This window comes from Mercenaria mercenaria, chromosome 18, assembly GCF_021730395.1.
Source record: "Mercenaria mercenaria strain notata chromosome 18, MADL_Memer_1, whole genome shotgun sequence".
NCBI classification, from domain to species: Eukaryota; Metazoa; Mollusca; class Bivalvia; order Venerida; family Veneridae; genus Mercenaria; species Mercenaria mercenaria.
Genome location: NC_069378.1, coordinates 11545888 through 11570015, shown reverse-complemented (window position 1 = coordinate 11570015; position 24128 = coordinate 11545888). Strand labels below are relative to the sequence as shown.

The 24128-nt window shown below is 34.3% G+C and overlaps 1 protein-coding gene across 1 annotated transcript in view; it reads right to left on the bottom strand.

The window, feature by feature from the left end:
- The window catches only part of LOC123537955 (titin-like), a 402126-nt gene that overhangs the window by 318951 nt on the left and 59047 nt on the right, over nt 1-24128 (bottom strand). The window contains exons 30-54 of the mRNA XM_053530681.1: nt 23216-23344; nt 20671-20859; nt 20044-20220; nt 19350-19499; nt 18848-18970; nt 18227-18418; nt 17722-17905; nt 17259-17365; nt 16782-16909; nt 16238-16458; nt 15095-15391; nt 12258-12412; nt 10921-11069; nt 9918-9953; nt 6886-7021; nt 6349-6529; nt 5660-5850; nt 5186-5479; nt 4576-4811; nt 3875-4209; nt 3468-3665; nt 2888-3054; nt 2344-2464; nt 1221-1883; nt 9-255 (exon numbers count right to left, since the gene is read on the bottom strand). Coding sequence (XP_053386656.1) covers nt 9-255; nt 1221-1883; nt 2344-2464; nt 2888-3054; nt 3468-3665; nt 3875-4209; nt 4576-4811; nt 5186-5479; nt 5660-5850; nt 6349-6529; nt 6886-7021; nt 9918-9953; nt 10921-11069; nt 12258-12412; nt 15095-15391; nt 16238-16458; nt 16782-16909; nt 17259-17365; nt 17722-17905; nt 18227-18418; nt 18848-18970; nt 19350-19499; nt 20044-20220; nt 20671-20859; nt 23216-23344 — 5006 coding nt within the window. The remainder of the gene's footprint in view (nt 1-8; nt 256-1220; nt 1884-2343; nt 2465-2887; nt 3055-3467; nt 3666-3874; nt 4210-4575; nt 4812-5185; nt 5480-5659; nt 5851-6348; nt 6530-6885; nt 7022-9917; nt 9954-10920; nt 11070-12257; nt 12413-15094; nt 15392-16237; nt 16459-16781; nt 16910-17258; nt 17366-17721; nt 17906-18226; nt 18419-18847; nt 18971-19349; nt 19500-20043; nt 20221-20670; nt 20860-23215; nt 23345-24128) is intronic.

Below are 24128 nucleotides of genomic sequence, written 5' to 3'. Positions count from 1 at the left end.
TCCCATACCTGGCATCAGGCCACAATTTTTTCCCATCCTTGGTCCAGTACACATCTGGGAATGGCTGGCCTGAGACATGACTCTCTAGGATGATGTTAGTATCTTCGACAAGGCGTGTTGTTTGTAGTCTCTCAATAAACATTGGTTTAACAGCCTCAATTGGTGATGGGATCCTTTCTTCACGAGGACCGGCGACTTCTGGTACAAAGTCTTCAAAGACTGGAGGTTTGACTGCCGTAGCAGGTGGCTTCGCAGCTGGAGGAAAAAAACGAAGAAAAAATTTTAAAGTTGAAGCTTTATTAAAACTTTTAACGAAGAACAGTGAAACCTGTCTATACGGCCATCCTTGGGAAAAACATAAAATGGTCCGATTTTCAATTAGCCCAAGCAGAAACCATTTGAAGTCTCAACTTTGACTTTGATGGGAATTCTGGCATGTTAAAGCACATAGGGAATTAAAATCAGAAATAAATCTGATCATTCAGTCAGGTAGTCTCTGTTCACAGGTCTTTTGTAAAGGTTTGACTGTATTCTGAACATTCTGACTAAACACAACAATAAAACAAGAGCTATCGGAGGACAGCAACAACCTTGTCGACTGAATGAATACGAAAGTCGAAAAAGGGGCATAATTTAGTAAAAAAAAAAGCAAAATAGGGTTATGGAACCTGCATAGTGCTTATCAGCTCATGACAGTGGACAAGTGTGTGAAGTTTCAATCCATTCCCATTAGTGGGTACTGAGATACCAGCTTACATATAAGAATTTAACCCAAAACTCCTAAGTTGAAAAAAGGGGCATAACTTTGTAAAATGTGAAGTTGAGTTATTGACCCTTTGCACTGCATGTCATATCATGACAGTGAACAAGTGTGTTAAGTTTCAATCCTTTCCCATAAGTGGTTGCTGAGATACCAGCTTACATACAAAAACTTAACCAAATCGGGACGCGGATGCCGACGCATGGGCGAGTCCAATAGCTCTACTATTCTATGAATAGTCGAGCTAATGAGTCAAACATTTTTTCAAGGTTATTACTCACTCTGTTGTAAAGTTATATCTTGTAACATTAGCTGATTTTCTAAGATTTTATTATTATTCAATTCTAAAAAATGGAACCTTTAAAACATAACCTTTTTTTTTTTCTAAAAGACTCATATCAAATAGTTATTAGATACCAAATGGCATATGTTTCATATAATGCTGTTCTAAAAAACTTACGCAGTACAGCCAAGTTAGCTTCTGATGTAGCTGAGCCGTCGGCATTTGTGATGACACATTTGAATCTTCCTTCATCTTCTGGAAATACTTCAGCAATAGACAGTGATGTTCCTTCATCACTGTAAGAAATTTCAAAGTCAGTCGAGCTTTGAATTTCAGAATCATCTCTGTACCATTTAACAATAGGTTCCGGTTGACCTTTGAAGGCCACTTCAAGTTTGACCTTTTCACCTTCCTTGACCTTTGTGTCTCTTAGTGGTTTTGTAAATCTTGGTTTTTCTTTCAGATAAATAGTCTGTTTTGTTGGTGGTGCTACCTGTCCTTCAACTGGGACACCGAATTTCGGCAGACGCATTTCTGCCGATGTCTTAATCTTCTTTTCTGGTTTCATTTCCGGTTCCTCAACTGGAATTCCGTACAGCGGAATTTTCTTTTGGTATTCTGGTATAGGTCTTTGGTCCACAATTTCCATTTGGACCTTATCAGTGAATTTTTCTGGTTTCGGTGCTTCTGCAGGTTTCTGTATTTTAGAGACTTTGAAAAGCGGCTCTTCGTCTGTTGGTCTTTTCGGTGCTGTGCGAACACCTGGTGCCCGGCTGGGCTCAAACATTTCACGAGCTTCACTGACTGGTTTCAGTTCCTCTTGTTCAATCTTAGGCAAAGCTGGTAAAAAAACAAATATATCTATTATACAATTGGGTAAACACCATTTTTCAATTGTATTTCAGTTATGTAACGGCAGGAAGTTAACCTTATCAGTAACTCTGGATACTGCACCAGTATTAATCTGTTCTCAATAAGTAAAGGCCAACTTCTCCACATAAATCTGAGGTGGGACACGAAATGACATCAGACACAACGAACAACATATAGAACGAATGTTACATTAAAAGCTTATTTAATGCTGGAAGATTGAAAAATATAAGATTCTGATGGAATTAAATATGTCCATTTTGTCCAAAAGGACCATGGATCCCCAATAAACTAGGTAACGTTCATTTTTAAGACAGTCTGCGCCACAATCATCATACAAGACTTTGGCAACCAGTCTAAGACTATAGTGTCCTGGCAATCTTCATGGAACTGTATGAACTAAAGCTAAATTATAAACTAGAGAAAGTACCTTGAACGACAAGGTTGGCAGAGACTTGTGCCTGGCCACCTGGGTTTTGAGCCTTTACTGTAAATTTGCCAGCATCTTCATAGAATACCTCTGGTATGCAAAGGGAGTGAATGTCACCCTCCTGAAAAATATGTCACAAAAATGTCAACTTTAAGAAAATTTAGTCACACTTTGAAACAGATAAAATATTACTCTATTGAGTATACTGACATCAATATGGATACAAGAATTATGTTAGAACCTGTTTACCTGGAAAACAGAATATACAGCTGATACTCAATATCTCTAACTCACATATTGAGGGTTCAACGCAATAAGGGCGTATTTACATATAATAATCATATGTAGATACGCCTTTATTGCGTTGAACCCTCAATTATTATGTCAAAATTCCAGCTATCTCAAAGACATTTTCAAGTCCCTTCCCGACAACTTGTGCACCAAATATAATATTAAGTCAAATTTCGGTTATCTTGGAAATTTGTTTTAATGCATGCAATAGGTATAAAAATAATCTTTACACAAACATTTTAACTGCTCTTACCTGGATAATTTCAAAGTCAGGAGAGCTGACCAATTGCTGGCCTTCTCTGTACCATGTGACCTCGGGGGCGGGGTGACCTGCCACTCTGACAGTTAACCTGACAGGTTCTCCCTCCTTGATGGATATGTCATAAAGTCTCTCAGTGAAAGATGGCGGAATCACTGAGGCTGAAATTAAAACACTTCATTTAGTATTTCAATATGATAAATATTGTAAAGAAATGTAAAAAAACAACAGCCATTTAAATTTGACATCATGCTTATCAGTATGTGTAAAATATTTGCTGGTCATAGCTTCTTACTTAATCATACTTGTAATACATCAGTTAAATACAAAACCCTTCACCATTTCCTTCATCCATTTTTCACACTAAAACTCACAGTAATAAATGTGGTGGGCAAGGCAAAGACTGGAGCAGTTGATGTTTTCAGCCTCATCAGTAACATAATTTAGCATTTATGACAATCTTTTTCTTACTTTTTCAAAAGGATTGAGCACAAAAGTGACCAATTACAACAGTTACTGAACAAAAGCACACCTTTGTTTTAAAATAAATTAATTCTCCAGCTAAATTCCCTACCTCTAACAATAAGTTCTGCTGTACTTGAAGCCTGGCCTCCGATATTTGTTGCCTTGCATGTATATTTCCCAGTATCCTCTGGGAAAGCCTCCGGGATCATCAGACTAACGCGCCCGTCTCTGTATGAAATCTCAAAGTCAGGACCATCAGTCAAATCCTTGCCTTCTTTGAACCATTTGATATGTGGCTCGGGTTTTCCTGTAATGTAAAACAAAATATTCAGTTCCCCCAAAAAAAACAATCACAAACACATTTAATATACTCACCAAAGTTGAATATATTTTTATACATGTACCCTATATGAAAATTATAACCATTTCAATTTCTGCTCAAAGGTCAGATACACCATAAAGTTTGGTTACAGCCTTTGGCTGAAAAAGGTAAACACAATGAATACTTTTGCTAACCTGTTACAACCCCTTCAAATGTGACTTTGGTTCCTTCCATAGTTGTAACATTCTTCAGTGCTTGCAAGAATTTGGGCGGTATCGGAACAGATATAGTCAAATCAACCGGCTGGTATTTCGGTTGCATATCAGTTGTTATAGTTGTAGCAAAGCGTTCCTGCGCCTTGATTTCTTCAATGTCATATTTGGGTTTTACGTCTGTTACAAGTGTTGTGGAATAATCTTCTTTTGAGGGAACGTATGCCTGACCCTCGGTGCGCACCTCTGTGACTGAACGGCGAGAGATACGTGTCTCAGTGGTCGTCAATGTTTCAGTGGAAGAGTACATTCCAGCTCTGAATAAAAAATACATTTCAATGTTAACAAATTAGCAACTTCAGTCTTTTCATAAAGACTCATAAAACAAAGACTACACAGAGTGCCTTTCAACAGATTCCAGAGTCATCTGCCAAACAGCAAGAATATTTTTGAGGCTTGAAGTCCACTTTATTGGTAGATTAATCTACTTACTCATCACTAAGCATCTCAGAGTCTGCAAGATTCTAAGCAAATATAACGACTGCAATAGTTTCTAAATATAAATTTTCTTTACTGAATAAAAACAGTTTTCTAATCGCAAGCATAACCAGCTGAGAGTGTTTAAATAGGATAATTCAGGAATATATCTAGGTCACATGACTTGTAATTGTCACATGGCTTACCTCTTTGATTCAAATGTCCTACTCTGTACAACCGGTGCCATTTCTGTAGACATCGGTTCCTCCACATGAAGCATACCGGAACATGTTGCTTTACCAGATGGGTTTTCTGCCGTGACAGAGAATCTTCCGGCATCTTCGTCGAACACTTCTGGTATATGTAGCAAGTAGTGATCTCCCTCCATGCTGATCTGGTAGTCCTGGGATACGACTGGTTCACCGTTGACAAACCATGTTACCTAAAAAAATCAGCATATACCATATTTACTTACCCATAAGTCTATGTCAGTCTATGTCAGCTTTAAATCAACAGCAGCATTTTCTGTTATGTTACATCTATATTATACTTCACACATGCTGGAATTACTGATGTTATTCTAGAAAACTCTTTATGTTGTCTTTTAATGCAATAAAATTACAGCCCGATGAGATAGAATATACAGTAATTCTTTAAAATTATGCACAGAAATTTAGTTCACATAATTCCAGAAATCAGGATATCAGAAATCCTTTTTTAACATACAGGAAATGCTTGACTTAAAACAATATGTAAATTTGTAACTGTCTTTTTTCTAGCTATATATATTAACCTAACAACAGAGTTTTTACAAACCTTTGGTTTGGGACTTCCCACAATGATACAGTCCAATGTCACTTTATCTCCAGCTCTCACCACCTTGTCCTGGAACAGTTTCAAGAACTCGGGTGGGGAGTGAGTCAATTCTGTTGTTGTGCGTCTGACCTCTACACTCTTCAGTTCTTGCGAGGGAGGGGCTGGCTTCACGGTCAGCTTGGCATAACATTTTGCCTCGCCGGCTTTGTTGGTGGCCTTGACCATATAGTTTCCACCATCTTCAACAAAGACTTCTGGGATTGTCAGATTGTGTACATCAGCAAATGCAGTAACCTAGGAGATAAAGATTAAACTTGAATTTTACAGTTCTGGCAAAACTTCGAAGTATATTTGCCTGTCTTTTTTAACAGGAATATTTTCATATTACACTGATGAAAGAAAAGACTAATTTGGATTGCTTTTTGGACCAACTTCTATGGCTACGTTAAAATGTTCGTTTTGTTGGATATTTACCTGGAAGTCTGCGCTGGACTCCAGTGGTCTGTTGTCCTTGTACCATTGAACACTTGGTAGTGGATGACCTTGAACTCTGCACTGTAAGGTCACTCGCTGACCTTGTTGTGTGTTTACATCTCTTAGCAACTGGGTGAATTTGGGTGCAGAGATTTCCTGGCTTATTGAAGCATCACTGAGTTCACTCAATGCTGTAAGAAGTGGAGTAAATATTCACAAATATTATACGTATACAATTGAGCCGCGCCATGAGAAAACCAACATAGTGGGTTTGCGACCAGCATGGATCCAGACCAGCCTGCGCATCCGCGCAGTCTGGTCAGGCTCCATGCTGTTTGCTTTTAAAGCCTATTGGAATTGGAGAAACTGTTAGCGAACAGCATGGATCCTGACCAGACTGCGCGGATGCGCAGGCTGGTCTGGATCCATGCTGGTCGCAAAGCCACTATGTTGGTTTTCTCATGGCACGGCTCAATTAGAGTTCGTTAACAGTGAGATAGTTCAGGCTTATATCATATTTAAAAAAATATCAAAGTGATAACTTTTAAAGTTTACTGTAACTGTTACCAATGCAAAACGATGAAATTCTAATATCTTAAAGTCACTTTCATAAGTTTTATTCAATTTCAAACAACAATTACAGAAGATACATCTAACAGACCCATCATTAATGGATAAAAATCACGTACGTTCAACATGCAGCCTGCAGGTACTGTCAGCATTGCCGTGTTCATTCTTTGCAGATACTTTGTAGTTTCCGGCATCCTCAAGGTAAGCTTCTCTGATCACCAGAGTACAGCGATCTCCCTCAAACAGAAGCTGTATATCTGACGATTCTTTCACTGGTTTATCATTATGGAACCAGATAACCTAGAGAATATAAAAAATTACAAATGTCTGTAAAACACACAGAATATGTACAAGTTATACTATGACAATACTGAAATCCTTCTTATTTTACAACAGGTAGTTCTGGAGAACAAAATTAATGATAATTTTCAATTATTTTCAGTTCAGGCTAATTCTTAAAGATAGTATTTCTGTTAATTTGACTTTCTGTCAAGTTTAATACGATTTTAAAACACTATTTTAGCTATAATATGTCAATAATGAAAAAAAATATGATTTTTAACTAAGATTGGGAATTTATTTTCCTTTTCTAACAGGCTACTTTCTCACTCGGAAGTGTGACAGGACTTATATATATATATATGTGAGAGCTATACCTCTGGTTCAGGGTTGCCAATAAGAACACAGTCGAGACGTACACGACTTCCCTCCATAACTTCCCTGCTTGGCAAAAGTTGCTGGGTAAATGTTGGAGGCACTGGTTCCTCAAGGGAGGCAACTGATACATCCTCACTGAAAACCAGTCAAGAAGGGAGATTACTCCATATATTCAAATATAAAATGACTCCCTTTCTGGATAACTGGTATACTAAATTTAAAATTCTTGCCAAACAATAATATGCCACCCACATGCGCAATATGTGTTTTCATTTTTACTCGGAACTTATTTCAAATTCAAATAAAACTTAGACATAGAAATCGCAGGCTTTCACTTTTAACACTCATTTCTTCATTTATAACATCATTTGTAAGTTACATGTTCTGTTATTGCATTTTACCTGTCATAGTTTGAGAAATGTTTAAACATATAAATATACTAGCTTTTCATTTTGTTGAATTTCTTTTTTTTTATGTAAAAAGATAAAATCCTCTACTATTGACTGCTGAAACATTCTGAAAATCTGGGTGAAAACTGTAATACATTTAAAACAGGTTTAAATCTTTGAAAAAAGGGGAAAATTCACACAAAATGGAAGCAGACAGAAATATCAAAAAAAGTGAGGAAAGAAATGAAAATGTGCCCAAAATAACCCAAAACTGGTATCAAGTTAAATCAAACAAAAGAAAATACAGTGATTGAAATAAAACCTCTGGACAAAATATATTGGAAAGTATAGCAAATTTGCTTTCTTTTACTTATTTTTTCATATGTATATAGTACATAAATATATATAATTGTGTATGTATACCATAAGCCAATTAAGCAAATCAAGCTTTTAGCACTAAGGGATGCACACAATTTTCACAAGTCACAACAGTAATAAAAAATCAGAAAATATCTTTTATAACTGGTATCTGTATTATGTTAAATATGTCCATGTTAGGTAACTCAAAAAAATATTTTGTCCTAGATCTACCTTTCATGCTTTTATGAATATACAAGCAAAAGTAGTTCAATCAGTCTTTAAATATTATCAATTTTATAACTTTATATAACAATCTAACTTGTCACTTCACACAATAGGTATTTTTCTGTTTACCCTGTAAAGTCAATGCAAAGTTGCTTAATATTGTTAATTTTTGTAAACACACCTGTAAGTCAAATTGCTGGATACCTTTCATAGGCATATAACTGAGTATTTATAGCAGTTAAAAAAAAGAAAATAGTGGTAGGGGTCAACATGCTATAGAAATCAAAATCATAATGTTAGAAAATTTCCATATTTGGTCATATGCATGTTTATAGGAGGCATGTCAAAACTTGCCTGGCAGTCAGTGTGGTCTGGCTAGCTGATAGCGTGCTTATATCGCTGCAAAGCAAAGGTCATTTCCTGGTCAATAATCCACACAGTAACATTCCCTAAATTTATATTATGTTACCTAGCAACACTGGCATATGGCTGACTAAAATTTCAGAAATATCTTCGTATAAACCTTCAAATTTGGCCAAAATGAATTCTTGTTTTATTCTCATTTCCAAACTGACCTAAGCAATAAATACTTTTTAAAATAACTAACAAATTTTGGCTGGGTTTAATGTCACATCGATCATAAAGTGACTTTCCAGCTTTTGATGGTGGATTAAGACCCCAGGTGCTCCTTTGGTCTTTTTTTCAGCACAGGCAGGCACCTCAGAGAACCACCAACTTTTCCGTAAGCCAGATGGATGGCTTCTTCACATGAAAGGATTCCACATTTCGCGCCCACAATAGTATAAGCAACCTGAACCATTTGGCCATAGGAGGCCATCAGAAACTAATGAAGGAAACTTTAAACCTCTAGATATATTAATTCTACAAAATCAAATTAGAAAATATTAATTCTAGATACTTCGACAGCAATAATATTATTTCATGATTTTCTAAGTATGCAAGCAAAAATAAAACAATCTTTCAATTTTGGCCCTTATGGCAAAAAAAGCACTAATGGTACAGAAGTGACAGAACAGTTTCAGTATGGTATTATGACACACAGAAATTCACAGCAAAACTTCCAATAATAACTCTCGTACTACAAGCAGTTCATGGTTAAGTTCCTTGATAGAGCTGCTCTAAAAACATTCAGTAGTTGGCAACATATTGAACAGAAATAATAACAATTACTATGCAGTTAATTTCTATCAAAAGTTCAAGACATTAGTGCATTTTAATGAAAGACGAAATTTCTCTTCCTTTTCACAAAAGTACAAGACATTAACAAGTTTTTATTTCTTTTCAATCTTCTTTGTTTGAGACTAAGTAAAAAAGGAAGAAAAGCCTTATTTCAACCAAGACTAAGAATTCGTCTAGGAAATTATTTTTCAAACTAGAAATGTGTCCATGGACACAGATGCATACATGACATTAACAATGCAATTTTTCCGTCAGGCAGACTTCATCTGTGACATGCACCAGGTGCACTGCCTGCGACCACATCTAATTGTACTCTAGGTCAATTTGGAGTACGCACGAAATTAATGCATTTTCTAGCAGGGGCCTATCTCTGATGGGATCGAGCGAACCCGTGACATAATGTGACAACTGCTGAGTTGTGATGTTACCTTTTGGACTGGCGCGACAATTAATGACATTTATAAGTCAGGCTATTTAGAATGATCGCGCAACCAGGTGCAACTACGCTGCAATTCTGTAGTTTGTCTTAGTCATACTTTCAAGCTAGGGAACTAAAATACTTTTTACAGTCGGGGCCATTATGACTGAATGACGCGCGAACCGTGCCACACATGCGACACTCCGTAGTTTTGACTAGCAATATTTAGTCTGCAACAACATTTTCGAAGGCTCTGGAGACAAGTAAAGAAAGGAGAAACGCGGACAAGAGCAAACAATATTGCCCCCCAGAATTGTTGGGCATAAAAATGACCACATCACCCTGGAACATGAAGGATGGAAGTGAGAGTGTACAGTATCGAGCAAGCGGTGCTAACAGATCGGCAAAAATATCAGAAGCTGTGACAAATCTGACTTACACTGGTCGGGTTTCGCTGGGTAAAGTTGTACTAGGACTGTACATACAAGTAAGCAAGGATATTAAATAGCCATCATTACATGAAAATTCATCTCAGTGCAAAAACGAGTTAACTGCTTCTAAATGTCAATAGAATTAAACTGTTTTTGCCCCGAGATGAAGAATTATATCTTCTGGATAAAGGAAACGTACAATTCTAAATAGATATTGTGACCTTAAGGTGCGGAACACACAGAGTAAATATATCTTAAGGTTGCAGAAAACCAGACACAAAAGTTAAATATACTTTAAAGTACCAGGATTTCTAATACCATAAGGTTTAAGGAACCTTACATCAAATTCATACACTCAAGACATACATTAAAATGCAGTACAAAAACAAGTAGCTAAAGCTCAAGGAAAGTTTACCATTTTTGTGGAAATTTGTTTTTCACTACAATTCATAATTTTAACAGGCAAAACATTGCGAAATATCTTTATTACCCCTTGGGTATTGTATGACTTTTACTACGGATTAAATATCATAGACTCCGTGAAAAATTAACTCTTCTAAACATAAATAAAGTGATTAAATATATATCTTCAATGAAACTTCAAAGTCAATTGATTTGTACTCAATGGGCAGAGTAAATATCTTAATTTGATTCAAACAAATAGTTATAATTTATTTCTAATACCATATGTTCATGCTAAATAATTCGATACCCAAGGGCAACATTGCAGGTACTCGAAAAGAGCTCTCAATGGTAAGTTAGACCCTATGTTGTGATGTTTGATTAATACAATTAATCAAGAGCATTCTAAATGCTCATTTAAGATGTTAGATTTTTAAAAATTCTTCTGCACAATAAAATGACATCACAACATTAATTGTTAAAAAAAAAACATTACTAGAAATTCCTACACAACATGACCAATCAAACATCACATGAAGCTATTCACTACTTAAACGTTCAATTTTGAAAAAGGTTTTCACTACTACTATTCTAAGGTTCAATACTTACGCAGCACTTGAGTAGAAGCTTTCAATCGTAATGGTACAGCCGCTCCTTGCCTCTCCGAGCGGGTTTCTTATAACCACAGAGTAATCACCAGAGTCTTCTGGATATGCTTCAGTAATTTCAAGAACTGATCTTGTTGTTTCTATGGTAATCTGAAAATGACAGAATTAAAATTTGGTTTATTACTAGATAACCAAATGTCCAGTATCACTCATCATAAATTTCCAAATACAATATTAATCATGATTTAGTTTAAAGGCCTTATATTAGTCATGATATAATTTTCAAGGCCCAATATTAATCATGATATAAATTTCAAGGCCCAATATTAGTCATGATATAAATTTCAAGGCCCAATATTAGTCATGATATTAATTTTCAAGGCCCAATATTAATCATGATATTAATTTCAAGGCCCAATATTAGTCATGATATAATTTTCAAGGCCCAATATTAATCATGATATAAATTTCAAGGCCCAATATTAGTCATGATATATAATTTTCAAGGCCCAATATTAATCATGATATTAATTTGAAGGCCAAATATTAATCATGATGTAAATTTCAAGATCCAATATTAATCATGATATAAATTTCAAGCCCAATATAATCATGATATTAATTTCAAGGCCCAATATTAGCATATACAAAAATTTTAAGTCCAATATCTAGCATGATATAAATTTTTCAGTCCAATGAACAGTAAAATTTCATAGCGCTAGTTAGTTATATATTATTTTCAGGCGATTTAAGCAAGTTCAATATTATATTATGCCAATTACCTCACTGATGATTCAATCCAGAGGGATGCAGATAAAGTAAACATTTTTTTTAACAGGCTCAGCAGGGTCTGTACCATTTTCGTCTTTGTATGGCATAAAGTATCAACCGTTACACTAGCACAGCGACGGTACTTATTGATATTAGTTACTGATAATGATAAACCAGTATCGTTTAAGTCAAAATTTTAGAAATTTTAATGTGTATCACATAAAATAAAGTTAAATTTCATCTATTTTGCATCTAATTTCAATAGTGTGACTAAAGCTTTTGAGAGTTTATACAGATAAATCGTTCACAAAACTACACAGAATCACTTTATACTAACTAATAAAAGCATTTTCTAAATTTTGAAAAATCCGACACAAATCTCTAGGTGTGCTGCTTTATTCATGCTATATGAACCAACATAGTTGAATTATCAATATTTGCTGTCAGTCAGGACAATCACAGTATTTGCATTTATAACAAAGGTACATTTATCAAAATATAATTACAATAAAGGTTTATCAATAACAGTATCCATCCAAAGAATAGCTTTTTTAAATATAGACTTACAGTGTATAGATTTGATGGGACAATTTTCTCTGGACCTCTGTACCATGTGACCTGAGGGGCGGGACTAGCAGAGAATACAATCTCTATTCTGATTGGCTTTCCCTCTGGTGCCACAATATCCTTGAGCGGTTGCTGAATAACTGGAGTCTGAGCAGCTAAAATACAATAATAAAATAACAAATAAATGTGCTGACCTCAATAAATGTAACCTTAATTACTTCGATCAGTTAATATGCAAACTCCATAAATGTTCAGTTATTTGACTAACCTTAATTAATTTTATCAGTTAAGTTGCAGACCTCCAATGTTTGGCTATAAGACTAAACACAATTACTTTTACCAATCAAGGTTCATTTTATGTACAAATTATTTGTACAAAGTACTTAAATAATAAAATTATGAGGAATGCTTCAGCTATCTCAGAGTTGTTCTTAGTCAATAAAGCAAAAGCTATATAAATGCTGTGAACATAATTTATAACATTTAAAGAACATAGGTACAATGAACACGTTCTATCTCTACACTTAATGGAAAATGTGATAAAGTAACAATGCAAAATGTGTGAAGCAAAAACTATGTATACATTAAGTGAGAAGTGAGAAATCTTTGCCTAATAACTAATAACCGTTTTAAAATTCAGTTGAAATACATCTGAAATTTTTCTAGCAAAATTTACTATACAACATTAGTTAATCATGCACCTCTTGGTTTAGTTAACCCTTAGCCTACTGATGGCAAGTGATTCTTCCTTTGGACCAGTGCAGACCAAGATAAGCCTGCACTTCCGTGCAGTCTGATCATGGTCTGCACTGTTCGCTATTCAGTCAGTATCTTTTTGTTCAGCACCCCTTTTAACAGTTAATGGAACTGTCCAAATTGAAAGATGGACAGGTTCATTATAGAAATTTAGCAGGGTAAGGGTTAATTAGTTTTTTTCTGTTCTGTTACTCCACCATGCATTATCAGTTAATATACAATCCCTTCCACTGCCAACAGAAAAGTAGAGGAAAAACCCCAAACTTCCAACCATTTTTGTAAGAATATTTCAGGGTATAGAGAATCTTTCAAATTAATTTTTACCGAGACTAGAATAAGATTTAAAATTCTTCTGAAATATCTACTATTTAATCTTTAATGATAAAAGACAAAAACAAATTTGAAAAATTGTTCAAAAACTGAGTAACTAAAAACACAGATGTTTACCTTAAAAAGATTTCATGTTGATAAAATGGCCAAATCACGAAAGAAGCAGTCCACTACCGCTATCAAAGACACTTAAAACTGGGAGAATTTTAGAGAAAGTTTGAAATAGTTAAATACCATACACCAGGGGATTTCAAAAGCTAGGAAAGCATGAAAAAAAAACAAGAAAATGGAAAATTTATTTCCAACTACACTACAGAATGGGTGGAGAAAATACTTGCAGGATTCGGAGATATCTGACTGGTCAGTCCGTGATTTGCTGCCTTCAAACACAGAATGGGGAAAATACAATCACAATACTTCGGTACAATCATGCTATAAAGATGTCACTTTACCTAGTGCTGTTAAATTGGCACAAACTAAATCCAAGTACTTAATCAATGTCCCTTTCCTATTTTATAAAATGCCTATATCCAATCCAATAAATGCCCCCTTTCTTTCTAATAATCTCCCTTTTACCTCTTATAAATGCCCCCACCCTCTTATAATAAATGTATCTCCTTCCAACCCCTCTTACAAATGTCCCTATCTCCACTTATAAATGTCCCCACCGCCACTTATAAATGTCCCCACCGCCACTTATAAATGTCCCCACTGCCACTTATAAATGTCCCCATTGCCACTTATAAATGCCTTGATCCCTCAAATCCCACTTATAAATCTCCCTATTCTCTCTTAAAATGTCGCTATCACTTCTGATAAATGCCCCATCCCATCTAATAAATACCCAAATCCCCTCTTGACCTAGATAAATACCTTAAGACTCATGCCAACACAATTTAAAACATACAATGTAAATCAATATGCTTCAACATTTTTTTCTCTTCTTTGAAAAGAACTTTTGGAAACTTATCATATGTAAAATATCTTTACATTATTCACTAGAGCTTTTCAATATTAACTTGAAAACAAAGACAAGAAACAAGAAAATAAGATATTAAAATGGAAATGTCATTAAAAGTAAAATAAAACTAGATACATGTATTACTGAAAGCAGCTCTGAAAAAAAACAATAAGTCAGTTCTCTTCCATACATTTGAATTCTACAACTACAAAGATATCACATGTACCACAAAAAGAGATAGTAAAACTAAAAAAAAGTTAAGTTTTTTGTTCATTCAAAGGCCTGAGACATATTCATGATTTCGCTGATATGCATAAATCATCAAGTGTGTTTTTTCAGAGCATCAGGTCATGACCGTCAACTGTAAAACAATGTAACATGCAGGCAGGGCAATGTGAGTCCACAGGTCGGGCTTAATAGTGAACTGCATGCTGTGTATATATAACAGATACACATAAAGTTTAACACAACTAGAATTCAGAAAATGCTAGATTTTTACCATTTGCAATAATTTTAAATTTTCATGGGTCTAATTGTTTGGTATGTGACACCTATATCACGTACTAATCTGCTTGTATGAAAAACCTTCCATCTACATAAATTACTGCGTTTTGCATCATTCAATTGCCCCAAAGATAAATACAAAAATGTATCTAGCATTCCATTCATTCTAGCTGCTGTTTATTTTTTTTTATGGGAAATTCTTCAGTTTCATATGGGAGAACTAAAATCATGCATTGCATTTAATGCAAAACACAGACATTCCCATGCTACATTCATGGGAACTTACGAATAACTGTCAGACGTGCAGACGAAGCGGCCTCGCCTCCAGGATTTATTGCTCTGCATGTGTAACGGGCACTGTGTTCCCGTGTTACCCTCTTAATCTTGAGACAGCATGTGCCGTTTATCTTAGTTATGACGTATTCGGGAGAATTGTCAATGTTTATTTCGTCTTTGTACCAACTTATTGTTGGAGAAGGGATGCCCATTATGTGACATTCAAATGCAAATGGGCTTCCCTCTAAAGCATCAACAGATTTTAAGTTTTTAGCAAATTCTGGTGGCACAATTTGCTGGTGGGTTTCTGTAAGAGAAAGGGAGGTAACTCTTATACTTCTTAAAACTACAAGTTCTACATCACTGTATAACTCAAGTCCTGGCCAAGAAGTCTGTTGCTGCTACAAGATGTAACCAAAACCATTGTAGGTCAACAAAATATACACAAAATTATTTGTAAGAATCTTACTTAACAATGAAGAGAGATGTTAAAAAAACAAAAATCACATCTAAACAAATCTGAAAATAATATGGCCTTCTTCCAATAATTTGTATGAAGAACTAAATATTTCTACTTTTATTTCTAGCAAAAAGCTTATTCCCTCTCTTTAAAAACAAAAATTTACCCTCAAAATTTAAGATATCTGGGAGTTCCAGTTTGTGCAAAGGTTTGCCAGTTAGAATTTCTGCAGTGTATAAAACAAACACCCTATCTAAGCATATTTGATAATTTACTAGCATAACGTTTGTTGTTGCCAGAACTGTAATATATCCTAATGTTGTATCAATATAAAGAATAAGTTTTGAGACCAGTCTAAAAACTAAAGCATCTGATTGGTGGATTACCAGCTCTATTATGAAATTGACCAATGGAAAGGTTGAATTCTGAGACTAGTCTACAAAATTTATTGTATCATTTCATTATATAACATATATTGTACCTTTTTCTTTTATTGAAGTAATACTTTGCAGTTTTCAAATACATTGAGGCAATGCTATGAACTCAATGTTTTTCAATGGCCACAGGTAACCACTGTCATCAATGGCCACAGGTAACCACTGTCATGTATAATCATAAGATGAACACACAATTTTTCAGATGTCTGTTTACATTTTGAATATGTAAGAGGTAAAAGATTAATAAAATTCTCACCTTTGACGTGTAGATAGGCTGATGACTCGGCCTCTCCGGCAGCGTTTCTCACACGGACCGTGTACCTGGCCGTGTCCTCAGAGAATGTTTCTTCGATGGTGAGTGTAGCTACATTGATGTCCATCCTTGTCTCATAGTCTGGACTGTTCAGTGGTAAACTGTCCTTGAACCATCTTACCTCAAATGTAGTTTCTGACTCTATGTGGCATTCAAACACCACCCTAAAATGGATAACATTTTCTTATAAGGTCATCTTATCAGTTATTTCCTTTTAATTATTCAGAGACATTTTCAATGTTAAGGGTTTCTGACACCAATGTTATGGTTCAGGTTTGTCTCAACCTTGATACCCATTCTCTTCACCACGATCAACCACCAATACTGTGTCCTATACCAGAAGAAATGTGGGAAACAATCTAATTCTGACATAGTTAATGCAATTCTGTGATTATTTTAAATAAATTTTCAATGTCGAACAGTATGGTTGATGACTTAATAAAATGATGATGTTTGCCTTGAAGGCTAAAAAAAAAATAGTTCTTACTTAGTTCCCTCCATGACTTCAGCGTTCTTGAGATGTTGTGTAATTCTTGGTGGTTTGGGTGGTGCCTCTGCTGTCACAGTTACTTCCATAGGAACAAACTCTTCTACAGCAGGCTGCTGTCCTTGCTCCTGAAACATTCCAAAGGTCAAAGGTTAAACAAATAGTCCATATAACTAGATCTTTAGTTTACACTAACTTCTTTTAGCTGGGCTGTGAAGAAAGCCTGTAGCTTTCTGAGTTACTCTTTAGTCAATTTGCTGAGAAAATATAAACAGGCAGGGAGCTATCTCTTTATCTTACTTATCTGTCTAACCCTTTACATTGACATAGACATGTAAAGCAGCTGCGATCTCACTGGGGTTTTAAGCCATAACCTCCATCCTGTATGCCGACACCTTCACCAAATATATTTCTATTTCTATTTTACAAATGCATACTTTTCAGAGACTTAGAAGTTTTCACTATTGTATAACTTACAAGATTATGTTTGAGCCTTGAGATCTCGTTGTCTGCCTGCTGGAAGTTCTGCATTAAATCTTGATACTGTACATGTATATTGTGTACACGGCTTGGACCATCATCTCCTGTACATGTAAGAACATAAAAATCATATTATAATTTAATGAAGCAAGTAATAATGTTCTTTCAAATAGATAAATTTATGCTGCTTTTTATATCTAATTAGTTACCATTCTAATTTTAGTTTTTTACCAAGCATTCAAATAGTAATGATTATCAAGACACGGAATACAAGTCTAGAAAGCCATGTTTTCCATTAAATAGAACATAACAGAAAAGAGGCAGAAATGTAGGTCCTGTATAAAACATAATTTCAGCAAAGTTTCATCAAAATCAATAAATTCATATGGTAGTTTTCAATTACCGAAATAAATTGGACCTACAAATCTTACTAGCCAAAATTACTCTTAAATTTACTAACCATATAGCTGCACTGCTAATTCTGAGACCTGTCTCAACCTCTCGTCTTGTAATGGTTTACCCTCCTCTACAAATCTATTTACAGGTTTGATTAGTTCATTTGCCTCATCGGGGGATTGGCACTGATTGGCTTTCTGACTGAGTGTAACTAACAAATTGTTTCCTTCAGTCATCCATTGTTCGGACTGTAAAGAAAAATAAGAAAAAAATTAAACTAACAACCATGTCCAGTCCTGTTATAAAATGTAATATTCAGGATGATTTTATATTTTTAAAAATTCACAAACACAGTGAATTGTGAATTTAAAACACTTATGAAAATTATAATATCTCAAAAGTATAATCAGCTACAAAACATAAATTATTAACAACAAGAATAAGACTGCTGTCTATAGATCACAAAATAAACATGTCATCAAAAATACCTAATTTGCAGTTTCTTAGAATATTATAACTAGCCTTAACAGACTGTATACATGTACAAATATTAAATGGCTATGGCTTGCCTCTTCAATAAGTTTAAAGTATTCTATGGATGTATCCAACATATCCCTGTAGTCGTTCACACTGGTATGGAATGTTGTCCATTTTGTATTGAGCATGTCAATTTCACGGCGGATGTGGACAGAGTCGTAATGCTCGTCCTGGACCATCAATTCTGCCGTGGTTGTAAAGTTTTGAATCTTCTTCTCAATCAACTGAAAGGTCAAAGTTCAAGGTCATATAATAATGTGCCAGAATTTCTAGAGAGTTTGTCCATAGAAAAGACATCACTGAATAAATAATAGTTTCCAACTCATCAAGAATCTACAGTAAATGTCTACTGTAAGTTCCTCTTACTACTGACCAGAGAAATAATAAATAAGTGTGCAGGCATCTGATAAGTTAAAATCAGGTTAATACATGACCTCATGAGAAAGCTTCTTATCAATTGAGTCATGAGGTTTAGCAAGATTTCACTCTTTGTGCTAACAGGAGTTTTAGATCTGTTTTATTTTTACAGATTTTTGTTCTGAAATATACAATAGCTCTTTAAATGCTATCAATTCGTAACAAATTTACCTTGATTAAGATACTTTTTTAGCTTTACAAAATCATGATCTTAAAAGTAAAATTGAAATACCAACCTCAACAGTCATTTCAAACTGCTTGAAAGCTTGTGATGTCATTTTGGCAGCTGGCAAGGAGTTGCCATAGCTACCACGTCTTGCTTGTAGGTGATGATGTAACTCATCAATTTCTGAATGGATCTGAAAACAAACAAATACTTATTTGAAAATACAGTAGATGACAAAGTCGAGCAAAAAAAAGAGGACTTTTTAAAGACAAGGCTTTATCAAAGACAACTATGAACAAATCACTTCTGAAATTTTAAAACTGTGTTAGGGGTCTGTCCTCAAATCATGGGCGTCAAACGGCAATTCAAAAGTAGCCTTATTTTAAGCAAGAAATATATGTAACATGAATTAATTTTTTTCTTATGTATGTAGTAAGACAAAACAAACCCCATTAACTTTGACTGAAAATCTTTAAAAAAAAAAAATAAAATAAATAAATACACAAATGTATATATATATTCTTTAGACAATGCACTTGATACTGATAACCTTCTATCAAAATGTTCCATACCTGTCTGAGATCAAAGTTGAATTGACAGATCTGTAGGTTTTGTCTCAAACGACGTTCTTGCTCCTCCCATGTGTTATTCCAGCGATGTTTGTATTCATCAGTGGCACCAAGAACTCGCTGGACATCGTCTTTAGCTACTGCCTCTGCATCCTGAAAGTTGAAAGAATTTACAATAGAAAGAGTCTTAATTCAAAGGTCTGTATCCTTTCCTTAGTCTTAGAAGTTATGGTAGTTTACATGTCTGGTGCATAAGCTGTAAGCTTGATTTCAAGAACTTAACTATACTATGCATTCTTTATATGAAACTCTGTAAAATTCTGGTAAACTAATTCCACTTATAGTCCGGCCCACCTTATTGGTAAGTATATTTGCTACTTACCTTATAATGAAGATTGACTTATAGGCGAGTATATAGAATACTTAATGTAATGTCCCAATTAATAGTTAAGATTCACATGCGAGTGAGTACATCTTTTGCTTAATATAATACCCTATTTATAATCTGGACTCACTTATTTGCAAATCAGTTTGTTAATGAATGAAATTTCCTAACTTATGGGTGAGTATATGTGTTACATAATGCAAAGCTCTTGACTTACAGTCAAGAATAACTTATAAGTAAGTATATTTGGTACTTCATGTAATGCCTGTCTTACAGTAAAGTTTAACCTACAAGTGATTATGTGTTACTTACAGTTTGTCTAACTCTGACAACTATTTTCTCTCCCTCCTCTGCGGTGTAGTTTATCAGATGGGAGATTTCTTGTTTCTTTCTCTTATGTTCCTCAAGCATATTCTCTGCTCTGTTTAGATCACTTGGTAATTCTGATTCCATGTATTCATGTTCTGTTTTCTCTATCAGCTTGTCCAGCTGGTCAAAATTAATTTCATTAGTTAGTTCATCTATCAAATTTATTTTTAAATTCATTAGCTGATTGAACGTTTTCTTAATCATTTTTTATCTTATACTTCACTTGTATATTCTCACTTTGTTTTCCCTATTAATTTGTCAGATTGGTTAACATAAGCTTACTGGTAAATTCATTGATACACTGATTGGTTCCTTGTATTTTCTGTTTCTTCCAACAGCATTACTGAAATATAATTGTGGTCAGTTTCCCAGGAAATGTTGCTGAAATTTTGGCTAGTATTAGCTGGTGGTTCAAATATAGAACATCTTCCCCACATAGAGCACCAGTGGAAAGTCAAATCATCCAGAATTTAAAACAGGACCATTTCTAACCTTCTTAAAGTTGCTATTCTCTTTAAAAATATACAATTAGCCAGCCCAATTAACCTACCAATAAGAAAATGGCCTTACCTGATCTAAGTTCCTAAAGAACTGTATAGTCATTTTCAACAATATTTGGTATTCATGGATTCTAGCTTGGAATCTTTGATGAACTTTAACCAGTTCATTCACAATTTGTTCCTTTTGGCCCCTAGTGTCCCCCTTCAGGGACAACAGCTCAGCTGTCTTCAAATGTTCCTCAATTTCTGCTTGGGCCTTCTGTGATTGGATAGAAAAATAACAACAGTTTGTACACTGTCCAATGATTGGATAGAAACAATATTTTGTGAAGTGTTCTTTCATTGGTACTGACAAAAAAGTAAATTAAAAGAGAGATGTGATTGGGTAGATGACAATGCACAAAAATTTGGTATTTGTTCTGTCACTGAAACTGTGAGTAAATTTTGTAAAAAAAAAAAATTGCCAGTGATTGGATAAAATGGTTCATTTCTTTGAAATTACAAGATCATTTGCTCCTTTTCAATTTCTAAGGAATATTATTCATTTTATGATTTTCAGTGGTTTAATGAAATAACAAATATAATTTCACCGGATGAAAATAAAAGATACTGTTTATGAAAAAAAAAATACTTCAATATAGACCAAAATATCTATAAAAATTATAATGTCCTTTCAAATTAGAACATAACAGATTATAAAAATCTCATATAAAAAGTTTCAATACAAGTCTAAAAGAGACATGAGACCTGCATAATTGTCTATGGTTTTATAATTTGTAATTAAGTAACGCCTGACATTTTCATGTCATAAAAAGAGTAAACAATCTAATATAGACCTATTATACGTAAGTACATCATATTCTCTGTGTATGTATTTTTTTAATATGCACATGCTGATGCAATTGTTCTTTTTGTTTTCCAGTATTTCATGATAAACAAATAAAGTTAAACTGACGTAGCATGAATAGGAACTGGGCAAAAAAATTAGTGACGTTCTTTACTTAACATCCTGAAAGCTTTCTAACATACGAAATTCATGACGCAATAATCCTGAAAATCACAATGTTCTCTACTTTTTTTTAAAAATGTAAGTAATAACTCAGAAGGATATGGCAATAAACTAATTGATAAAATAGCATTTACTCAAAACTTAAGCTGTAATGAATCTATGAAAGGGAGATAATCCCCTTGAAATTTTAAACTTAAAAATGTTCAAAATGAAAATGAGATAGCATTGTATTTAACAGTGTTTGAACTGAATGTATATGAGCAGTGCCATGAGAAAACCAACATAGTGGGTTTGCGACCAGCATGGATCCAGACCAGCCTGCGCATCCGCGCAGTCTGGTCAGGATCCATGCTGTTCGCTTTTAAAGCCTATTGGAATTATAGAAACTGTTAGCGAACAGCATGGATCCTGACCAGACTGCGCGGATGCGCAGGCTGGTCTGGATCCATGCTGGTCGCAAACCCACTATGTTGGTTTTCCCATGGCACGGCTCATATTAGGTACATTAAAATAATTTATCAAGTATCACAAATATACTCAAAACCAACTTTTCTGTTTCAAAAAAAAAGGAAAGTTTTTAATCACTAAGTATATTGTTTCTACACTACAACCATTACCTTGTCAGTTTTTCCTGTTATTATTACTAAACATGCAGACAATGTATAGCATGAAGAAAATATAATAAGTTATCAACATAACAAATCTCTACAGTTTTTCATCTTGTGAAAATTTGTATTTTGCCTCTGTGGTAAAAAACAACAAAAAAAACTGAAAAAAAAAAACTCATGTCAAAACACAAACTGCAGTAAATGAAATGAATTTATTTTGAATTTTGCAGTAAATGAAATGGATTTTGAAGTAAATGAGAACTGAATTTTGCAGTAAATATAACAAGTTTTGAACAAGCAGTTACTGATATGAAATTGTATCGAAAGAGATGAATTATGTGGTCAGCTGAACAAATTTTATGATTAACCAAATGCATTGTGCAGTCAATTAAATGAAATGAAATGAGAAGTAAATCAAATGAATGATGCAAAGAATTAAAATAATTCTACAATCAAGCAAATGATGTTTTTTTTCTAAATTGTACAAACTTATATATAACAGTGAGAAAACATGCAAAATAAGTGAACAGAAATAAACCTTGTAAAGACAAAAAAAAGATTTTCCCAATCTATGTGATGATATCTGCAAGCATGAAATGAAATTTGGCTATAAATTTTAAGGTCTCACTTCATCGTCAAATAGAATTTTAAGCATCCTACAGGCAAGGCTTAGAGGTTTTCATAAATATGGGATAATAATGAGTATATATATATCGCCTGAAAAAGGTAAAGGCCAATATATTTTGAAAGAAGAATACATGTATATAGAGAGCCATAATAAAACTAATTTGAGGCGGGAACTGAAAATAAGAATGCGGTAAGGGACTGAATATTGACTGGACTGCCCAGATTATATTTCATCGGCAAACCTGGGTCTTCCATTTTATCATGCTAAATTTGTCACATGCGGACTGATTTTATTTCTATGATTCTATATTTAGATTATGCAGGTAACTACTCATCGCTATGGCAGCAAGCCCATGTGACTTGTGTTCTACCTGTGCTACCGGCTCAAAATCTTGAAGTTTGCTTTGAAGTTGCTGAGCTTCCTCGAGGGAGTTTCCAAGGTAACCCGATAAATAGGGCTCAAATTGTTCCTTTTCTACGGCCATAACCCAGTCTATGCTCTGAATGGTAATATACAACACTCAATAATGAGACAACAACAAGATGGAGGAAAGTTGCGGTAAAAACGTCCTTATCTTTTGAGTCTGCAATTCTTTTTTTTTTTTTTTTTTTTTCAAGTATCATGAAACGTCAAATTTGCTTTCTTCCATACTTGTGTTTTTTTCCAATTTTCAAAATTTTACCAACTTTAAACTGTTGGTTAATCTGATGGTCATATCTGACCAAATATTTGATGAATTTTACGTAGACATCAGTTTTCGTTACCAGTCAGTTGAATACTTTTTTATGTAGACATAAGAAATAAGGACGTTTTCATCTCTGAAAAAGCAATGAGTGATTTTAACCCATGGATCACAACAGGGCAATTTACCTCAAATTCAGGCATGAAATTATCAAGCCTTTGTTGATATTCGTTGGCTGCCTCGATTGAGGAGCCGAGTTCGCCAGCCAGTACAGGGAAAAAATCGGCTTCTAATTTTTGTACTCTATCTATAGACTGTAATAAAATATATTGATGTTAAAACAATTTTTTCTATAAATACAATGAGTTTGGAAGGAAATATCAAAAGAAACAATTGGTATGTTAAAACTTCTAGAAAATTTTGAAACCAGATTGTGAAAGCATATTAAAGTTAAGGCATGCAACATATATTAAAACATGTTTTTGACCCAAATAAGATGCGCTATTTTTCTGAAAATGAGAAAGATTAACACATCCATTGACAGAAAATTTAAATAAATAACTTTCTACTAAAAACAGCTTTAATTTGCCTTTGCTTATAT